Source organism: Equus quagga, chromosome 4 (assembly GCF_021613505.1).
Source record: "Equus quagga isolate Etosha38 chromosome 4, UCLA_HA_Equagga_1.0, whole genome shotgun sequence".
In the NCBI taxonomy this organism is placed as follows: domain Eukaryota; kingdom Metazoa; phylum Chordata; class Mammalia; order Perissodactyla; family Equidae; genus Equus; species Equus quagga.
Window position 1 is genome coordinate 30232997 of NC_060270.1, and position 22954 is coordinate 30255950.

Consider the following 22954-nt stretch of genomic DNA (forward strand, 5'->3'; position numbering starts at 1 on the left):
GGCTTGATTAAAAAGGCTTGTTAGGAAGGGATAAAGTCATCGAATTTTGGAGACAAGGATGAAATGCACTAAAGTCATAGAAAACAATTAAAAAGAAGCATTTCCATGACAGACCACATGCCAATCTGAGCCAAGAGGAATGAGAGTGTTAATTGGGTTGCTTCTTTCTGCTGTGATTGAGGACATTTTGTTGAGTTGCTATTCCTTGGTTCTACAGAATATTCACATTCTGGGAAAATTGCATATGAATTAACACTACTTTTTATTGTGTGACATAATTCTACTGTTTGCCAGCCCTAGACAAGCTAGTTCATATTACAGTGACACGTTCTGCATCAGGACAGCCCATTTCTAGATCTCAAGAGCCTGATCCCCCGAGTTCTCTGTCTAGTGAGTAAGGCTCTATCTCTGTCCTGAAAACACTCGTGGTCTTGTGTGAGATGTGGGAATGAACTCAAATAGCTGCAATGCCAGTCACACAGAAATCTCAGAACATGTCTGGTTAATCAGGAAATAATATGCCCGATTGTGGGGGGTTAGGAGGCAAAAGCTTTTAGAAGGAGTAGAATTGTCAGGATTTCAATGGGCAAGGATGGAGAGCAAAAAGAGAATGAAGAAAGGCATGGCAGCTGGAAAGCACAGGGCTGCTTGGGTACCAGCATGGTTTGGGGGCTCCACTTTGGGGCTGGAGCCACTGAGGAATATAAGGGGGCAGTAAGACAAGGTTGACGTGGAGGTTGGCCTCAGAATGTGGGAGGCCTTACTGAAGGGATGGGGGCGCCATCAAAGGCTTTGAGCAGGCGAGTGATGTAATCAGAGCCGACCTTTTAGAAGCCCCTTTTGGCAGCTTATGCTGGGTGATGGTGGTGGGGAGTGGAGTCCAGTTAAGAGGTGTTGCACTTGTCCCTGTGAGAGATATGAAGGTCTGAGCTTGACTGTGACAGTGACACACAGTGGCAGTGGGATGTGTGGAGATGGCGTGACACAACAGACATTTTAGAGACAGAATCTCAAGCGTTTGTCAGCTAAATGGATGGTACAGGGCTCTGGTGGTACCTGTCTGATAATGACCAATTTACTGTTTTGGGGAATGATAGCCAATTTGGAGCTTGGTTTTGGAATGTTTGAGAGCTCATGCTGAGGGCCGGCAGGGGCTGGGGCACACCTGGATTCTGCAACCGGTCTATACTGAAGTAGGGGCAAAGCTTGTGACTCACAGGTTACCTACCACTGGGTGATCCATGCAGACAGAATAAACGAGTTGCCCTCAGCTCTGGGAGAGGAGATGGTGTTCCCTCTACTGGGACCTACCCCCCTGCCCTGAGCCCCACTCCCTGCCCGTGTTCTGATCATAGGACTAGAGCATTTTTAAGTTTGAAAGACCTTAGAGATCATCTTATCTCTAAACCCTTTGCTGGATAGAAAACTGGGGCCCAGAAAGGTCACATGTATGCCCAGGGTATGTCAGAGGCAGAAGGCAGACTAGAACCTGGAACTGTCACTTACCAATCGTCAGAAAGTCTTTAAGTAATGGCTGTGTATTAGAGTTCTCCAGAGAATCAGAACTAACAAGTTGTAAAAGGAGATTTATTATGAGGAATTGGCTCATGCCATTATGGAGGCTGAGAAGTCCCACTATCTGCCATCTGCAAGCTGGAGACCCAGGGAAGCTGGCAGTGTAATTTGGTCCAAGTCCAAAGGCCTGAGAACCAGCGGAGCTGATGATGTAAATCCCAGTCCAAGGGTGGAGAGGGGGAGAGGAAATGCCCTGACTTGAACAATGAGGCGGACAAAAGGGGCAAATTCCTCCTTCCTCCAGCTTTTTGTTCTTCAGGCCCTTACTGGATTGGATGATGCCCACCCCCATGGAGAAGGGCAATCTGGTTTATTCAGTCCACCAGTTCAAATGCTCATCTCATATGGAAACACCCGCAGACACTCCCAGAAATACTTAGCCAGAACTCTGGGCATCCCCTGATGCAGTCATGTTGACAAATTAACTATCATAGGCTGTTTGAAATTGTTGATCAGGATACTTTGTTCTTACAGAGCATCTTCTAGTTTATCAAAGTTTTAGTTAACCCGTTTCCTCTTTTGACCCTCATTTGACCTCATTGGTGGACAGACATTGTTCCTCTTTCCAGGTGAGCAAAAAGAGGCACGACAGGTAATGAGCCTTCCCCATCACGTAGAGAATTAATGGAGGATCAGGCCCAGAGCCTAGGTTTCGTATTCTGGTTCCACTTTCTTTCCTACAGTTGGATTGTAAATCCTGTAGCTGTACTAAACCAGTGCTTCTCAAAATGTGCTCTGTGGACCAGGAGCGTCAGCGTCACCTGGGAACTTGTTAGAAATGCAGATTCTCGGGTCCTACACCAGACCTACTAAATCAGAAACTCCGGGAGCCGAGGCCCAGCAATCTGTGTTTTAATAATTTCTCCAGATGATTCAGAACACTAGTTAGAGAACCACTGTGGCAACAAGACAGAATCCATTCAGTATCCAGGATTTCACTGCAGTTTGCTCGTATATCAAATTCATCAAAGAACATAAAAGATGGTATTAAGCTAAAACTGACCATGAAAGTCAGTACATCTGTCTTTTTCTCTTCCTCTCTTTTCCCCTTCCTCCATCACTGCTACCACCCAGGAACTTTGTGATAACTTTTCACTGAAAATATTTTCCGTCTGTTACAAAACTGGCAAAGTTGTCATGAGCTCTCCTTCATTCCACCCACATTACTTGATACTTACAAAGCCTGAGAAAACCAAAATCAAAAGAAAAAAAACAAGAAGAGAGGAAGGGAGATGGTTGAATAGACACTAGAACATTTATTTTTTTAAGAAAAAGGCACGTGCCCAAATAACAAGATAAAAACCAGTATTATTAACTGACCTGGAGAAATGTGAACAGAATGCTGTTTTAAAAAGAAAATTGCATTTTCTCAACATCAGCAAAGTTCCAGAAACTGTATTGGGAGGTTTTATGTAACTGTTTCAGTCAAGTCTCATAACAGCCTTGTGAAAGAGGTGGTATTATCCTCATTTTCTAAAAATGAGGAAACTAAAGTTTCAGAAGTAAGTAACTTCTATGTCACACAGCTAATAAGTCATAAAGCTAGGGTTCACGTTCAAGCTTTTCTGTACCGTAAATTCATCATCTCTCCACCACATCAACAGTTATCTCTTAGGGGCATCCTTCTTTTCCATATGGCTTTTTCATCCTAACGCTGTGAAATTGTAGCAGTGGACAGACGACGTCCCACCGTTTCAGTAGGATTGCTGCAGACAGCATGTGGGCATCTGGGATTCCCCGGTGAGAAGCACTGTTTCTGAAAGGCATTTCTGACGCACTTTGAAAGCATATCAGTAAGGCCAGGTATGAATTTTAAAATTTTATATCCACCCTTCGGGCCTTTTTCCTCTCTTACTTTTTTGGTTGGAGCCTGTCCAACACTGTAAAGAAAAATTAGGAAGAACCGACCTCTAGTGGAAACACTGAGAACTTCATATGGTTTTGCAGGAGGGTTTCTCCCCAAACCGCTCCCCTGCTCCCTTTTGAAATGGAATTATGGAATTTTTCAGCTGAAAGTTACTCTCATGATAAGAGTTGGGTCTGTGCAAAATATCGTTTTTATCACTATCTTAAAAAAAAGATTTCCTGGGGCCAGCCCCGTGGCGTACTGGTTAAGTTCATGTGCTCCGCTTCAGTGGCCTGGGGTTCGCTGGTTTGGATCCCAGGTGCGCACCTACACACTGCTCATCAAGCCATGCTGTGGCAGCATCCCACATACAAAATAGAGGAAGATTGGCACAGATGTTAGTCAGGGACAGTCTTCCTCAAGCAAAAAGAGAAAGATTGGTCACAGATGTTAGCTCAGGGCCAATCTTCCTCACTAAAAAAAAAAAGATTTCTGCATCTCACAATCACACTACCCTTGGGTTTGAGTCCTTTAATGGCCTTTCTCAAGCAGGCACCATCTTTTAAAAGAATGCTTGTTACTTAGTCTTTTTCCCACTTCACTATAAAAACCTAATCTGACTGGATTTTTGGAAGGGACACAGTATGAATATGGGTTTTTATATTTAATCCATTGTATCTAAATTCACCTGCAGGACAGTTGATAGCTTTGGACATTGTATACTTCTGTTCAAACTGTGTGATCTTTGGTTCCACAAGCTGAGCTGTAATTGTGCCCATCACCACAGGTTCATTGCTTGGCTGCCAAGCCAGCCGCACTGCTGATGCTCACTGACCCACATACGTGCTCCCGAGTGAGCGGTGCTGTGTGTGCAAGTGCCCTTAAGGACTCTTGGTTGATTACACAATTGCTTTGTCCACACTTAAGAGCGAAGAGAGGACAAAAATCAGCCGCTCTCTGATGAGTGGAGGGATAGACGGTGTGGAAAAAATAACTGGCAGAAATCTAGCAAAAATAGATATTTTTCATTCAAAGCCAAGTGAATAACTGGGAGGTTGGAGACGTAAACGAGTCCCCCAGTTGCGAGGAATGAGAGATGTCGTATCTTTCCTGAATCTCAATTCCTGTCACGTTTTCAAAAGACCCACCAAAGTTGTGTCTTTCCTGACTTGAAGAATAGTTCATCTCAGCTCTTCAAGATTTTAGAGAATTGCTGGTACCATGAACTTCTTCCTCTGACTTGACAGCTTTGCTTTTCGTGAGTCCATGCAATTAAACTTTCTGCTTTGAAATCGAGGGCGAGACCAGACAGTCTCAGTTTTTAAAAGCATTTCAATATTGCTAGTGTAAAACATGGGTGTCTCCTTGGAGATTATGCTTCTTCCTTTTAGGGTGGGACGCGGGGACCGGAACTCTCTCAGATGCCTCAAACCCCTTGGTTAGAGACCCACGTGTAGAGTGGAAAGAGCCCTTGACTGAGGATCAGGACTTTGGATTCTGTTCCCAGCACCTGCGTCAGGTGCTGTGCTGTGTCACCTTTGCCCTTTGGACCTCAGCACCCTGATCTGTACCGTGACAGTGGGAGGACATAACCTTGAGAGTTGTGTCCTCAGTAATCTATGATTCATTCATTATTTGTGTGGGAAACAATATATGACAAACTTCGTCCTCTGGAATCCAAAAGTTATGGAATTAGCAACTGATTCAAACATCCTTCAACCCAATAAAGTTAAAAACAAAACCAAAACCCTTTTATATCTCCCTTAATAACCACCATTTTGGTTCACAATTTCTTGCTACAATATTGAATTCCCCTTTTCCTCCACCACTGACTCTTGCTCCGTTTTTTGACGGTTGGAGGAAAACTAGGAGAAAGCAGCCATCTCTCAAAGGATCGCTTTCTCACTTCAGCATTAAGAGCCTCGCTTTTTGACTTTCCCTCTGACTTTTCTTCTTTGTTGTGCAAACGTGCCACAGTTTGACCCTCTTTCAAATGATCTGCTCATGCGTTTAAACTGCAAATTTCAACCTCACACAGGGCTTAGCCTGGTTGTTTTTTAAGTCTGACTTCTTTTGATGTGAACTTTTCCAAGCTCAAACACTAAACTATGTTTTCACCCAGATACTGAAAGTAATTATCAGGTAGTCAGTTGTGGCTCAGAGGCAGTTTCTGCTCTTTAATAGTCTGTCCTTACTTTTTTTCCCTGGAAACATTTATTTGATCCTTCGTCCTTCCTTAAATTACAGGTATGCATGTAGTCGTACTAATCTGAACTTTTGTGTGGGACATTCCAGCTTTATACAATGGCGAAACTTTGAAGTTTTGAAATAGCAGATTTTTAGGATGTTCCTACTTTGTTGCTCGGAAACGTGATTGAGGATATTCATATTTGAAATGACACTTATTTCAATCAAGATACTGACAATACAGGCAAGGAGGTCATCATTATTAATATATTAGGTATTACAACAATGAACTATATGGAAAAGTAATTAGTAACTATTAGGTATCTAATTATTTGAAGCTTAAAGAAAAGTTATTTTCAGCGGCTGGCCCGGTGGCGCAGCGGTTAAGTTCGCGTGCTCCACTTTTCGGCATCCCGGGGTTCACAGGTTTGGATCCCAGGCACTGACCTATGCACCACTCATCAAGCCATGCTGTAGTAGGTGTCCCACATATAAAGTAGAGGAAGATGGGCATGGATGTTAGCTCAGGGCTAATCTTCCTCCAAAAAAAAAAAAAAAGAAAGAAAAGTTATTTTCTAGGAATGATGTGTGTTCATTTAGATGGTATAGATAAGAAAAGAGGGTATCTTATCAACAACCCAGTCAGTCCAGGCATAACAGAGACCTGTAGGTTTGTCCTCTATAAAATATTGCCCCAGCAGAGCAAGCTTTCCATTTTAAGCCCTTTCTTTCCCTTTCTGCTCCCCCTGCAGCAAACAATAACTTGGTACAGAACCCAAATGACACACCCTTCCTTCCTTTGAAATAATTGTGTGTGGTCAGACTAGTTTTTCATCTAGCTTAGGCCAAAGAACTATGTGGATATTTTGTGCACTTATCTTGTGTAATCCCTTAGCCACCAAGAGCCTCAGTTTCCACAGCTGTGCAGTGAGAACTATAATACTCCACAGAGTCACGGCCAGGAACAAATGAGAAAATGACTGTGGCCATTCTCTGGGAACTGCACAGCATCATACAGTGTAAAGCAAAGCTAATTTGCATTATTGATTGATTGGAGCCAGGTTTAAAAATCAATTTCCTTTTTATTAATCATTTTGGTTCCTAAATCTTTCAGTGTATGTATTTATTTGTAGTGAGGATGAAACAGTTTTGCAGAAAGAGTGGTGCCTTACCTTCATAACATCAAAACTATTTCCTTTGCCTTCTATTCCCCTTATTCCTGACACCTGAAGCTTTATTTGTGGGTTTTTTTCTATCTCAGTGACAGCAAATGAGAGCAGAAACTCTGTTCCTTGTGACAAGGTCTTCAACGTAGTTTGAGAATCAGTTATCAACCATGTTGCCTGCCCAGGTGAAGCGTCTTTGAGTCTTGGCTCAACCTAGATAGAGCTTGTCAGCTTCTGAGTTACCAGGAGATTTCCTGACTGGTACCTGGGGGCAAAAAGGCCCCGGGGTGATGCTTTTAAGATAGAGGCTTTTCAAGGGCCTAAGACTCGATAAGACTCTTTCCCCAGAGCTTTCATTCTAAGATTTTATGACTTTGGATCTCAGCTAGAAGCTCTTAGTAAATGAGTGGAAAGTGGGTGCCCTCTCCTGGCTGTTGTTGGGAATTGCTTAGTAAAACGGAATCCATTTATTTACACAGCCTGTTTTTGTTCATCAAAGAAAACTGCACCATTACCATCTTTTTAAAAAATCAGGTATTAGACTTTGATCTTAGATCGCAATGTAATTATATAGTAGTTTTATCTCCTAATCTATGGCTGGGACTGTTGACTAAAAGTTGATGCTTTGGAAAATGTCCTAGAGTTAAATTATTCTTGGACAAGAAGAGATGGTCGTTACCATCTAGCTTATGGTCAGCTCATTAGCAGGCTCCTAACTTCTCCCTTTCATCTCTTCTGAGTATGTCATATGATTCCCTGGCTTGCAGATATAGTGGCTCTGGAATCGCTCATCAATCTAAGTATATCACCTGACGATTTTCATCCTGGAAGATTCCTGTAAACCCTATCTTTAGGCTGTCCCATCTGTTTATTCATTCAGTTGACATCTGTTGAGTTTCTGTTGTGTTATGTTAAGAGATACATGGGTTATCAGACAGAGGGACAGCAACAAGTCAACAAATAATTGATAATTGGTCTAAGCACTACACTAAAGAAAGTGTGGACAAAGGTCATTGAATGGAGAGAGGAAATATGTCATTCAGAATTTTTTCCATACAATTCAGAAGAGCAGAGGCAGATTAATCCCAAGTGGAGGCTGAAAGAGAAATGTTCTTTTGGTCTTCGAATTTGGCTTGAGACTCACACATGAAGAAGGCGGGTCCACTTGAATAAGTTTCCATTCTGAAGGTTGGTTCCTGCAGTAACCTGGAAGCTGGGCTTACCTACCTTTTTACTTTTTCTCTTCAAACCTTACTCCCCATTGTTTTCTTTGAAGATTGAGGAAGAAATGGCTGTATCTAACTAATGTATGAATTTCATCTCTCCGAAGTTCTCTAGAATTGGAAGAGGCTTAGAATGTCCTTAGGGGAATGAGGAAAATTGGAATATCAACAACTCAATAAATGAACAAGCCAGGTGCTCATTATGAATGCACTGGAAACAAGCTTGCTGATCGGAGAAAGCTGATGAACTCTTTTTGAGACTTGTGCTCACATCTCACTTTATAAAACACATGTACTAGATCTATAACTTAATTGTGGGAAAGAACAAGTAATTTATTGTCATCAGCTTATACTTCTGTTCTCATGGCCAATTATGCGTCTGAGGTGGTGTGATTTCATCCAGAATTATTAAGAGATGAACCTGTTTAGCACTGCTACACACACACACACACACACACACACACACACACACACACACACACACACACCCTTCCAGAAACAAGACCTACCTTGGTGTGGTAGTTCAGCTGGGAGGTAACACTAAGAAGCACTAGTGAGGGGGTAGAATGACTGAAACATTGAAAAGAGAAGAGCCAATAAAGCGTCTGTTAATGAGCTGATGAGCAGATTAATCTTGTGGGACCGTCTGGGAAGTTGTGTAGAACCCATCTTAGAATTGTCTCCCTGGAGTCTGGGCAAGCTGGGGCATTTGTCCACCGATTCCTGTCCTCGGTTGTTGGTTTGTCCCCGTGGTGTCAGTTCTCCACATTAACTTCCCTGCACTTCCTGGCAGTGCCAGAGCAGAGATGGCCCTCAGGCAGAGGAGCAGAATCACTGGCCTTGAAGAAGGAAGCTGCCAGCTTGCAGGAAGCTGCCTACCATAGGTGCAAGGGCAGGGCAGGGCAGTACGTCAACATTTCCTGTGCATACGCAACATACTCATGTATTCACACATATTAGGAAAAAGATAAAGTCAAGTGAAGTCAATAATAATAATAATAATAGGAAATTATTAATTTTGTTCAGATATGAGAATGGTGGTTACAGTTTTAAAGAGGTCTTTGTCAGGTAAATATCTTGAAGTATTTATGGGTAAAATTATATGATATCTGGGATTTACTTTAAAATATCACAGCAAAAAAATGGGGATAAATGAAACAAGAATGGCAAACAACTGTTGAAGCTGTGTGATGGGTATATGGTGATTCATTCTACTATTATCTCTACTAATATGTATGTTGAAAATTTCCAGAGTAAACTAATTTTAAGACAAGGTCTTTGCTAGCCAATGATAGTTTTAAAATCCTTTAGAGGGGACTTCTTTATGTTAATTGGGATCATTTTTGAGCTAATGTAGCAACTCTGAGTGTGTAGTGTAGACGTCAGCTATGGAGTTCCTTTTTAATCAATGGTGACATATTTTCTTAGGCTGCTGGGTCACAAAAAGAGTATCTCTTATTACAGGCTCATGGATACCAGTTGGTTTTTTGACTTGGGGGTTTGGAGGTTTTTTAGAGAAGGCGCAGAATTCTTCATGTTCTTTCTCCATGGCTCAGTGTGCCTGAGCTGAGTTTTGCAGAGAGAAGAAATGCAACTAGGGTAAATTCTGCTCTGTCCACAGAGGAAAAAGTCTTTCTGCTTCAGAACTCAGTAAGAGCTTCTGGCTTTGTAGTTAGTTTGTTTGTTTGTTTGTTTTGGTCATGATGTTCCCAGCCACCCTCCATCCATCTCCTGGTCTCCCTAATCTAGTGGTAGAAATTTAGGGGATAGGACTTTAAAATTAAGGCTTTGCTGTTAAGTTAAAATAAGCAAATTAGACTGTGCCTGTGAATATATGGCAACATTCTCAGAGTTTGTTTTGGGGGTCTGAAAGAACTCCAAGGATGTTGTGATTAAAACACTTGTGGAATGCTCTTTGAGACTGTCTGAGAGTTAAGTATGCAGCACAACACACGCAGACACGTGCGTGCATGCACACATAGCTGTATGTCAGCACTAGATATTCATTTTTGTAAAAGTCATTTAAAATCAGGTCTTTTTTATGACCCTTTACCCATTTTGCTCATATACTTTATTCCCCTGGGATGGCTAAAATCAGCTTTTAATCTGCTTCAGAAATCATTTTACTCCAAAGTAGAATTTTTTTATTTTTGGATAGAGAAATAAGCTTCCACTAACTGTTTTTAATAGTGTTTTACATGGCAGTTTTAAAGGCCCGAAGATATTCAATTGTTTATTCTCTTAGGAGAGCCCATTTAATGCTGGAAAGCAGTGTGGGATAGTGAAAAGAGTATGGAATCAACTTGAATTTTGATCCCAGCTATTATGACCATGAACAGTTTATTGGACTGTTATTTATCTTGATTTCCTCATCTGTAAAATGAGGACAATATCACCTACTTGAAAGTGCCAAGAGGATTGAACGAGATGACATAGGTGAAACATTCAGCCTATGCCTGAGTGCATAGTAGAGCCAATAAATACGTGCGCCCTTCTCAGAGAGCCCTTGACAGGAGATGTACGGACTTTGAAAATGTGCTCTAGAAAGTCAATCCTTCTTTTGCTATGAGGTGTGTTATTGCTAGTACTGGGCTGTTTCCTTGTAAATCAGCAGCGTTGGTTGGCGAATGTGACAGCAGCTAGGCTGCAGATTAGAAATGACACCGAGTAAACCAGATAAGGGGGAAGAGCAGCATCCAGCATTCAAGCCTAATGCTCTCTTGGATTTCTTACTGCCATTGTTACGGGGTCCACATTGGATGGCCGTAGGCGGCTACAGGAGTCTAAATTATAGTCTTCTGTCTTGAGTAGTTGGCTTTTGTGATGGGCAGCTATCTTGGAAGGCGTCTACACTCAGACTCCATTACAAGCGTGCATTTATAGTCTTAACCCCTGCTGAAGATTCTGATTGATCATCTCTAGGGATAGGAATTATATGCCCTCCACAGGCAGCATTGGTAGAAAATTCTACCAGATGGACGAGTCTTCCATTTACAGATTAGACTGAATTTTTCTCTATATACCTTCTACTTATTGGAATCATATAGGTAAAGTCCATTTTTTCTTTACCAGGACCACTCATCAAAGATGTGGAGGTGGATCTCATTGCTTTCTTGAATTTTCTATTCTCCAGGCTAAACAATTTGCACTCCTCTCCTTCCTCCTCTGTGTTTTGGCTAGGACCTTTATTCATTTCCTTCAGTGTTATCTCAGCTTATACTTATATGTTCATTAGTGTGTGATTATTTGATTAGTGTGGGAGTTGTTCATGCTCTTATCAAATATTTCTGGCTCTCTGCCTTCCCAGCATGAGGCAGAATTGCACTTTTTCCCCTGGGGTTGGGTGGGACCATGTGACTAGTTTTGGCCAATGATTTGTGAATGAAATTGATGTATGTCATTTCCAGGCCAGAATGTTTAGCTGCTGAAAAGAGATCCTCCAGGGCTCTCTTTTCTCCAGTAAAGTGATTATAAAATTCTAGATAAGGGCTGCTGTATCCAGTGGGGTCCTAGATTAAGGAAAGAAGAACCCCCAGCTAAGCCCTGATGGTCATGTAGGCTGAATGAAAAATCAGGCTTGGTGGTTTTAAGTCCCTGAGGTTTTAGGTTTGTTACTCAGCATAACCGCATCTATCCTGATTGATACGGTTATATCCAGCCTTCTCACTAAATGATAAGCATTATGCAGTGGAGACTGTGTGTTTGTCTTCACCTTTCTATCTTGAGTATCTCGCAGAGTACTTCCCCAGAGGAGGCATTAATACTTACGTGTTGCATGCATGAATAAATCAAACCTGAGTTTTGAATCCCATCTCTATCCTTGCAATTTCCTGGACTTGGCTTACTTCATTATACCTCTTCTAAAATGTATGCCTGTGCCCTTCCATCAAATCTGGCTTTCCAGTTTCAGAGTAATTAAGTAGTTTGCCTAAACATCCCCAAATGAGAAAGGAATGCAAACCACACTCGGCTGGGCCACAGGCAGAGGTGAACGGGGTACGGCTGGCTTAATTCTGAGCATCTCCATCACAAACTTAGTGCTTCTGCTGGAGATCGGGAGAGGGGTAATCTGGTCACCACGGAAACATTTCTCTGTCCTTATGTAGCCATTTGATACCATATTGGCATTACTCTTGCTTTCCACTTGCTTTTGTTTTTATTTTTAAAGAATAAGCTTTCTAAAGTGAACAGTCTTGTAAATTGACAGTCCGTAGCTTTTGTGCCCTGTTGTGGCTGTGGGAAGCTGCTAGGGGGGGCTAATAAGACTCTCTTTTGATTCTTGCCAGTAAGTTCTGGTTGGGAGAAACCATGAATTTTTAAACTCCCCTAAGGACTAAAAAGAAGGAAAAGGGCAGGACTTATTCGATGGGAAAAATATACTGATGACATATGTGCATGCACCTGCCCAGAACCCTCTGTTGATTGACTGCCAAGTAAGGACCAGACTACACGCTAAGTAATTTGGCGTGCATTTTCCTGTTTTATCCCCATTGCCACCCAACAAACTTTTAGTTGTTATTCTCTAATTTCTGAGCAACTGAGGCCCAGAGTAGTTAATTATGTTGGTCACAGATGAATGGGACTTGAATCCAGGCCTAACTCATGTTCATTCTGTTCAAAATAGCTTAGTAGAGCCTGGTCCCGTGGCCGAGTGGTTAAGTTTGCACGCTCCACTGCAGGCGGCCCAGTGTTTCGTTGGTTTGAATCCTGGGCGCGGACATGGCATTGCTCATCAAACCACACTGAGGCAGCATCCTACATGCCACAACTAGAAGGACCCACAATGAAGAATATACAACTATGTACTGGGGGGCTTTGGGGAGAAAAAGGAAAAAAATAAAATCATTAAAAAAAAAATAGCTTAGTAGACTTGACCAAGCCCATCAATTTTTAGAACTTTGGTTTTAAGTTTTAAGAAGGAAAATTGAGATTAGAGAGGCTTTTCTTTTTTTTTCCACTTGACTTTTGGATTATTGGTAAGTGATTTTATAGGCATATGCTGGCAGTATTTCTTATTATATTGTGTAGTAAATTCCATGAGGGATGGGTTATAGTTAATGATGTATTGGGGTTGACTGAAACAAACTATCCACTCAATGAGCAGTTGCCTCCTGATCCCAGGTCTGTATTAGCCACTGCAGTAATAAAACCTCAACTACCGGAGCTTCTAGAGTGTTGACTGTGATAGTGTCTTTCCTTTGCTGAGCCTCTTTGCCAATTACTGTGTCAAATGCTTTATATTGTTATCTCATTTAGGAGGGAAAATAAGCCATGAGTGCAGCCCACTATGGTAACAGGTGTAGAAAGTGTTAACATGAGAATGCAGGGCCAGGTACCATGGCCTAGTGGTTAAGTTCAGTATGCTCCACTTCGGTGGCCCAGGTTCAGTTCCCAGGCGCAGACCTACACCACACATCAGTGGCCATGCTGTGGCAGTGACCCACATACAAAATAGAAGAAGATTGGTGCAGATGTTAGCTCAGGGCGAATCTTCCTCAGCAAAAAACAACAACAAAAAAAGGAATTCAGATCAAGGCTTTCCATGGGGGTGCACAGATTGTTCATTGCACAGGGCACGTATTCAAAGGGAACAAGGAAGGGCTGGAATCCAACCTGCCCTCTTATTGCCAAACTGTGTGCCTTGCCACATGATGGCATCCACCAGCGGAGGCATCCCTGGGCTGGCAGCAGTCAGGTGCAGCTCGGGGAGAGATGCTCCATTCCTTTCCTTTCATCTAACCTGCTGTGTATGCCTAACAAATGCTTTAAATAGGTTCCCTTGTTTAGTTAAATCTTCAAAGTAACTGTGGAATAGGTGTGATTCGGCAAGTCCAGTTTTATGGGTGGTGGACAAGGGAAGAAGATACAGGGAAAATGAACTAAGTATCTACTGTGTGCGTAGACATTTCATATCAAGCCTTTAAGGGTGGTTTTATGGGGTTGTTTGGTTGTTTTAAAAAGATGGGGAATTGAAAGCTCAGAGGTTGAATAACTTGTCAGGCTTAAGTAGTGAATGACAAACCCAGGATTCAAACCCAAGCCTGCCTTATTCTGGCTCCATTGCTCTTGCACACGTATTTGTGTCAAAATGGGAAGAGATCGAAGATGACTTCTTTGAGGAGGCATCTTTTGAATCAGTCTTATTACTATATATATTTGGTCAATAGGTCGTTACGGTACATGAATTAATCAGTTTTCTAAAAGACTTAAACAAAATTATATATAATTGTCTCAGAAATTATTCCAGATAAAACAGACTCTGACTTAGAAAACATATTGCTATAATTGTCGATATGAATGATCACTCAGCAGATTATTAAAAAACTGGGAAGCTCCATTGGTGTCTCACTTTTGTATTTCCTGTGTCTTACAGTCCATTTATTTAGGAATACTAATAGCTTCTTGCAAGACAGATCAAGTCCATTCTTCCTTGTGATAAATGTGGTTAGTCAGACACCTTCTGCTGCGTGTTCAAGGTCACACTAAAGCTTTGACCAACAAAAGCTCAAAGGTTGGCACCTTGCCTTGAGACCTCTGCTACTTTCCTTCTGAGCCGTTCTGCATCCGTGTCAAGCCAGGTCACTGTCACGGGGAGAACAGTCTAGATGCCATTCTGAGCTTCTCAACAAATGTGGGAATAAGACAGTGCTGTTACTCTGTCACTAGGGCTGTGTGACCTTGAATGACTTATTTCTCCTCTCTGAACCTCAGTTTTTTCACCTATAAAGTAAGAGACTTCTTGGTTTCTGGCCATGAATGAAGGAGGAAATTGCTAAAAACCTTCCCAAAATTGGGGTCATTAAAAATTTTATAGATTGGTGACTTTTTAGAAGGTAGTGGCCGTGCTTGCTTCTCAGAATATTCCTCAGAATGTCAAGTAAGCGTGACAAAAACATGTGCTCCTTTGAAGCATAAATCATAATATTTTTATAGGAAGGTTTTATATTATTTATTAACAACCAAGGAGACTGCTTGCCAAGGGGATATGTCAGAATCACAGAAGAACTTTGTCAACATAGTTCCATTCTGTACCTTTCCTACCGTTATGAATCACTGCAATAAGAAGGCACTGCTATTGGTGTGCCACATGATTTGGGGTGAAAAAGAGAACTCTTTTTTTTTTATGAAACAATGAATATTATTGAGATATTCAGGTCTTTTTTATCTACATAGAAATCTTTTTTATATGCATAAAGATATATGAGATTTTCATTTGCATTCCATAGCATTAATTAGAAGACATAAAAGTTTTACCTCTTTATAGATCTTTCTCCCTTCAACATAGGTAAGAGGGTTTTTTTTTTCTTTTAAGAATCTATGTAAGTACTGATTTCACTTACTTGCTTAGTATTTATTAAACTCTCTACTTGAGTTCTCATGTAGCTGCTGGAGTGGGACTGTGAAGATGGGAGAAGACAAAAAGTGATGCTTAGTTCTTGTGCTCAGGTGTTAACAATCTGGCATTATATGTCTGAGTGATGGAGGTTAGTTATTTGAATTCATTGGAATATGATGAAGTTTTATTTTCTAGAATAGAGGGGAGTGAGGGACAGAGTTCCATTTTTCACTTGACATTCTAAGGATAATGAGCAAAGAACTTAGCGGATGATGTGGAACTCATTCCTTAAACTCGAGGCCCTAGTACCTACGTAAAAGATTAATATTAAGGTCTTCTTAAGTAGAAACTCAAAATAAACTGAAATCAAGGAATCAATTACAGGAAGGAAGACTGGAAAGCAGTTTTACTTTGTGTTTTTAGGAGCAAACATATGCCGAGCCTTCCAGGAAAAGAAGAGACCCACCCAGGGGAACAAGCTGCCTCTCCAGCCCTCCTTTTCTTTGCTGCTAATAACTTCAGTGGTGTGTGTGCGCATCTTCTTTTTGTTCCCACTCTGGCTTTGGATAATTTAAAAATAGACAGCCAAAATCACTTGATCTTACCCTCCTGTAATTGCACAAAAACCCTTGGATTAATTCAGAGATGGTACTTGTTGGCACTGATGCCTACAGCTAAAGTATACAGTTGAAGTTTTTCCCCTCCTCTGTCTTTTTCCTTCTCAGCCCCTGGCTGTGCTGTAGTTGCATGGTAACCCATCTGCCATGATAGCTGATGTCAGCTCATTTTCACTTACACTTAGCCCAGGAAAGTTTTCAAGGAGGGCATTTGAGTTTGTATAATGCTGGGGCAGGCTCCAGTTTGTGTTACCAAATCATTTGTAAAACTGCAGACTAATGGGCTCAGGCAGGCTAAATGTAACTGTGGATGTCACAGGGGATTAGCTTCCGGATCAACGTGGCCTTAGGGACTTGGTTTCTAACTTCTAGGAGCTTAGCAAACGAGCCTCAGCAATATTCTGTCTGCTGCTGAAGTTCTCTCTGCGCTTTAAAGGAATAAGAAGAGTGCAAAATGACTCTAACTCCTGAGTATTAGAATTTAGCCAAATACTCGACATGGCTCTTTTGAAATAAGGGCCAGCATTTTAACTGGGTACGTAAGCAGTAATTGGAAGGAAAGAGGAGTATGCTAGTATATATACTAACAAGTGAAAATACATTAAAACTTCTTTTTTAATCCAGCAGAGGGCAAAAGGGAGTTTTAATTTTTTTCTCACCTAGAACTATCCAAAGAAAATTGTAACAATCCCAAGGCAAAAATTCAGTGGCACGTTTGTAAACAAATTATTCCCAGGCTATTAATGCTCAAGTTATTCTGGTGGTATAGACAAGTCTGAGATAGTGTGCTCAGAGCTGCTTTGATCCTGTGTAGGGCAAAAGCATGTATAGAATTTTGAGTTATTTATGCCTAAGAGGGGACAACAATATGTTATGCAGATAACAACACCACCTCTAATCAGTTCAGATCTTATTTACTAATCACAGCGCAGCATTTCACCATTTTTCCCGTGTATATTTATGGCACTCCAAATGCTAGAGTGAAAGAGTATTTGAAATAATGAGTAAATTATGTCATTATGAAATGTTTCTCTTTGAAAGTAACTATACCTACACGTGAGTCTATAAAATAGTGAAGACGATTTTCACAACCTACTCTGCATTCTGAGAAGTCAATCTTTTATAACTATAGCTAAAACTTGGGGTGGTGGTATTTGTTACTTGGTAAAGATGAAGTTAATACTGAACATGATGACAATTGAGAAATGAATCTTTGTCTTGGTTTTTTTGATAACTTTCAATCCTGGTTGCTAACTTTGGCTTTTAAAAAAACACTTTTAAAAAGGAAAATAAATTTTCCATGCTGAATTTGTAGTGAAGGCTGTTTTTGCCTGGGTAGTATGTAGTGTCTTAGATTGGCTTCCCCAGGAGGCAACCACTGAAATGGAGTTAGGATATTTATTAAGACGTACCCTGGGGATCAGCACCTGTGGAAGGAAGGGGGCGGAAGAAGGATGAGGCAGAGGGAAAAGTCAGGTTTCCTTGTAGGCCCAGTGTCAGCCTCAGCTGACCCCTCTGGGATCTTCAGAGTATCCTGAACTGGGGCGTTCTCACAGGGATCTGTTATTGAATGTGCACCCCCCCGCCCCATAGCACCTCAACCATGAAACATTACCTTGGTTGAGGTGGCTCTTTGCAGCCAAGACAATCCTTAAGGGACTGTTCTCACATCACTCTCAGCAGCTGAGACAAGAAGACCTTTACTGAAGAAGGATCTAGGTGGACCATCACGGCACAGGTAGTGTGAGAAACAGCCTCAAAAGTCAGGTACACTGGCTTCTCTTTTCTGATTAATTGTTGACCGTTTAATGTTAGATAACTCATCAATTGCTTTGAAACAAAAATGATAGTTTGCTATATTCCTATCTGTATGGAAGGAAATGGTACTAAATAAAAGACTTTTTCAAGGTTAGTATGGTTTAGAAAATAGAATTTTAAAGAATGAAAAAGAATACATTTTATAAATGAGTGTTAAATTCTGAAACATAATGGTAGCACGGACACTTACACTCCACGGTTTATTTATTTGCATTGGGATTGTCCTGTGGATAACAAACTGTGTTGAGTCAAAGTAATTGCAATGAATAATGGGATCACAGTTCTTTGGCCTCTTTGGGGGGAAGTTGTTAATAAGTCACAGAGTGATGCTGGTAGTTTGTCAGATATTGAAGGGCAAGTGAATATATAATTAAAATGCAGGAGACGGGGAGAGTAAATTTGTGTGTCGTTCGTGGAACATTTATGTCAGGCCTTTAATTAAGTACTTCATGTTTAAGCCCTATTAATTCCATCTGTTCCTTGCTTTATCATTCAGTGATAGCTTCAATTGTGTGCCTACTGGGTGCAGACTCTTATGCCTACTTCATACCTATTCAAGACTTGGTTTTTATCCTCAAAGAGCTCACAATCTCATCAAAAAATTCACCTTCGTAATATCACTACCAATCGCATCAGAAAAGTATTAAGTTTGGGAAGATGTTAAAGTTCATGCTGCAGGAGATGAGTTTTCTCTAATTTTTTCTTGAAAGCTCCAGTTTTATCATTGGCAATAAATATTTTCAGTTGTTTTCTCGAAGACAGTCTCATTTTGTTCATTTTTTCAAGAAAATGTCTGTCAAATACCCAACTCTGAATAGCCATAGTCTATCAGTCGTTCTTTAAAATAAAAATGATGTTCCATGAACAAAGCAGTGAATTTAGCCCACAACTCAAACGATCCCATGAATGCGTTTCTTGCCGACAGCGTTTGTATTTCATGTGAGGCAGAAGTGCTTTATGGTTACTTCCCATTTCGTCACAGAATATTAAAAAGATGGTTCAAGAGTTGGGATTTAATAAAATTAATCCATTTTTTATTTTCCATTAAGGATTTTCCTAAGTGAAACTTGATTTTTTTTTTTTTTAATGCTAGTGCATGTCAGTAGTAAAGAATCCAGTAGGGGCTGGCCCCGTGGCAAAGCAGTTAAGTTTGCACGTTCCACTTCGGCAGCCCGGAGTTTGCCGGTTCGGATCCCGGTTGCAGACCTACACACCACTTGGCAAGCCATGCTGTGGCAGGCATCCCACATATAAAGTAGAGGAAGATGGGCACGATATTAGCTCGGGGCCAGTCTTCTTCAGCAAAAAGAGGAGGATTGGCAGCAGATGTTAGCTCAGGGCTAATCTTCCTAAAAAAAAAAAAAAAATCCAGTGACTGCTAGTAAGTATAGTCTGGTGCCACTGTCTCGACTGAAGCTAAGGCACCAACAGTTTTGCCCTCCATTGCTTTTGTACCATCAAGTGTCAGATCAAGTGTCAACACAGTGAAAAGGCAAATAATGCATTAGTATTATTATGAAAAGAGTTATGACCTCACTGCCCCCTGACAGTGTCCCACTTGCAGTGTCCACGTTGAGAATCACTGTGTTGAAGAAGCTTTAAGCAGGGAGGACCCGGGGAAGGAGACTGCTTTGGCAAGAGATGAAACGCGCCTGGCTTTATATGATGGCCGCAGAGGTGGAGAACAGGAAGGAGTGAGAAATGTTGCAGAGGTTATTAGATAAGAGTTGCAGTAGAAAGGCAAGGAGGAGTTAAGCCTGCTGAGGTTTTGAGCCTAGGTGACTGAGTGGACGGCAATAGCGTAAACTGAGGTGATGACTGGGGGAAGAGAAGCCCTGGTTTATGATTGAAAATGATACTGCTTTCACTGTGAGAGGAAAATCTATCGTAATTCTCCCACTGGGAAAAGGATGATTCTAGAGCTGATGAGAAAGAACAAAGTACCCTTAGTTGGGTCTGTGCAGCAGCCTATCTGCTTTGTACTGGTAATGAATAGTGGCTCTTGGAAACTCAGCACATGCTATGTTGATGCCTAAGACTCTGATGTCTGTGCTTCCTGTAATAATGTTTTCTCTTTCTGTTTCTAGGAATGGTGCAAAAGCTGGACCAAAAACTTCCAGTGGCCAATGAGTACCTGTTGCTCTCTGGAGGAGTCCGGGAAGGCGTGGTGGACCTGGACTTAGATGAGCTTAATGTCTATGCCCGGGGGACCGACTATGATATGGACTTTACCCTTCTGGTGCCAGCCCTTAAGCTACATGACCGTAATCAGCCTGTGACACTTGATATGCGCCACTCAGCCTTGTGTCACTCTTGGCTGAGCCTTAGGCTCTTTGATGAGGGGACGATCAGTAAATGGAAAGACTGCTGCACGATTGTAGATCACATCAATGGTGCCACCAACTACTTCTTCTCCCCAACCAAAGTGGCTGACTGGTTCTATGACTCCATCAGCATTGTCCTATCAGAGATACAGAAGAAACCCCAGCGAGGGATGCCAAAGGTGGAAAAGGTAGAAAAGAATGGGACCATCATCTCCATCATTCTGGGTGTGGGGAGCAGTCGCATGTTGTACGATATTGTCCCTGTGGTGTCTTTTAAAGGTTGGCCCGCAGTGGCTCAGAGCTGGCTCATGGAGAACCACTTTTGGGATGGGAAGATCACCGAGGAAGAGGTCATCAGTGGGTTTTACTTGGTGCCTGCTTGCTCCTACAAGGGTAAGAAGGACAACGAATGGCGGCTGTCCTTTGCCAGGAGCGAGGTGCAGTTGAAGAAGTGCATCTCTAGCAGCCTCATGCAGGCCTACCAGGCCTGCAAAGCCATCATCATTAAACTCCTGTCCCGGCCTAAGGCTATCAGTCCCTATCACCTGCGCAGCATGATGCTCTGGGCCTGTGACAGACTTCCTGCCAACTACTTGGCTCAAGAAGACTATGCAGCCCACTTTTTGCTGGGCCTCATCGATGACCTTCAGCACTGTCTGGTCAATAAGATGTGCCCCAATTATTTCATCCCTCAGTGCAACATGCTGGAGCACCTGTCAGAGGAGACGGTCATGCTCCACGCGCGGAAGCTCTCCTCGGTCCGCTCAGACCCGGCCGAGCACTTGCGCACCGCCATTGAGCACGTCAAGGCAGCCAACAGGCTGACGCTGGAGCTCCAGAGGCGAGGGAGCACCACCAGCATCCCCTCCCCGCAGTCCGACGGAGGGGACCCCAACCAGCCTGACGACCGTTTGGCCAAAAAACTGCAGCAGCTAGTGACTGAGAACCCGGGGAAGTCCATCTCTGTCTTTATTAACCCTGATGATGTCACAAGGCCTCATTTCAGAATTGATGATAAATTTTTCTGAGCGTTTTACTGCCTTTTGTTTTTTTCCTGGTTCTGAAACTCTCATAAAGTCTCGTGTGGTTTGTGATGCTGTCTTTCCGTTTTTTACGTATCCAGCCTAGATTGGATCTGTTAAGAACACCTTTTCAGTTTCCTGGTTCTGCAGGCTCTGAAACAGTATATTACTATTTCATATTCTGCCTCTGGTTTTGTCGTTTACTTTTTGTAGTTATTGTCGCATAGTTTGTTTTTGTTTTTGTTTTTGCTTTTTAAGGAGAACTTGAGCCATAGATGGAAATGCCCATGAATTCTCTTCTTTTTTTCTGTTTCATACTTTGTGCAAATTTGTTAATGGGGATCGGGAAATGAGTCTCTGACACTTCAAGATTCTACTGTTTTTTGTTTTGTTTTTGTCCTTATTTTTGTAGTGAGCTGTCATCACTACAGATATTTGAGAATCATCTGAACCTAAGAACTACCTGGTATGTTAGCTGGATTTCTTTCTTTTGACCAGTGCCCAGAGCATTTTTACCCCTTTCCACCAAACAACGTAGACTTTGAAAGTCATAATGCTACAAACTGTGTTTTGGAGTAACTTCATTGAATATAATTGTCCTCAACTCAGAACTTCAGATGGTTTGGACGGTGCGTTTGACAACTTTCCAAACAGAATTAAGGTTTCCAAATGGTAGTTTTAGCGTGTGTAATGATTTGAAGCCTTATTTAAATCCTATTAAAGAACATACCATTATAATTGTTATTTGCACTAATGAAATCTTTGCCATTGTCAGAGTTCCAATGTATGTGTTTCAATATAAATTGACATCCACTGTTGAAATGTTGTCATTTTTTCATTTAGCCCATTTCTCTCAATCAATAGAATGATTCTTTGCACTTGTTTAGTTCTCCTTTAATTGTGGGGTCCTGTTTTGCCCTCTTAGATATTCCTGGTTCCTGTTTTACTGAGAGAAGTTTTTTAAGCTTTAAACCTGCTAAGTGACTTCATCAGAAGCTGGGGAAAATATATACTTGATAGAGTAGGTGTGTTTGTGTGTATTTCTTTTGGGGTTATAGAAGTAAGCTTTTTTGTAAAGTCTCTTTGCGTCTACTGAGAGTTTTGAGGAAAACTGGCAGGAAGAACTTAGAATCGCCCAATGGAAGATACCATGCCTGTTCAAAGGCAGGTTTTGCTATAGAGCAGGAACCAGAACTATCTGTGGATGGGCCTTGGTGTGGATCTGTCCTGTCTTCATGAATGAATTTACTTGCCAGGCTTAGGTGCCACCAGGCATTGGCTCCCTGTTTTGGTACAGACTCATGGCAAACTGTGGTGTTTGAGAGATCGGGGGCCTGCCGATAACTCAAATGATGCCCATGATGTCTACTATTGGAAAGGTCAAGCAACATTTTGATTTGGATCTTGAATGTCCAGACTCACAGGTTGGATTTTGGCCAATTGAAATCAGGCATATGCGATCTTGGGTTATTGCATGGGAATTAATGTAATGCTTATAAATGAAAATGAAATCATTCAACCATCTTAAGTCAAACACAAAAATAATAATAAAAGAAACATACTGGCCTTGGAATTTTGTTGTTGCTGTTATGAGTTTGTAATCTGGAAACTACTTTTTTGATTAGTAATACCAATAGTAATTTTCAGTAAATATAGCCCTGGGGTTGCTCTGGTCTTTTAGGCCAGATCTCCATGTAGTGAACATCCAGTATTCATTCTTCCCTTTTCCCAATTTTCCTACTAGTATCTACCTATCCTCCACATAATCTGTGTCCTCCTTGGGAAATGACTTCACCCTCAGTTCCAGTTGTGCATCCTGATTGGTGTAAGCCAGGTGTCA

General features: G+C 41.6%; 1 protein-coding gene across 1 annotated transcript in view; it reads left to right on the forward strand.

Annotated features, from left to right (window-relative positions):
- MB21D2 (Mab-21 domain containing 2) overlaps window positions 1–22680 on the forward strand; it is a 107418-nt gene extending 84738 nt beyond the window's left edge. The window contains exon 2 of the mRNA XM_046659653.1: window positions 19856–22680. Within this exon, the coding sequence (XP_046515609.1) occupies window positions 19856–21120 (1265 nt within the window). The 3' untranslated portion in view covers window positions 21121–22680. The remainder of the gene's footprint in view (window positions 1–19855) is intronic.
- Window positions 22681–22954: the final 274 nt, after the last annotated feature.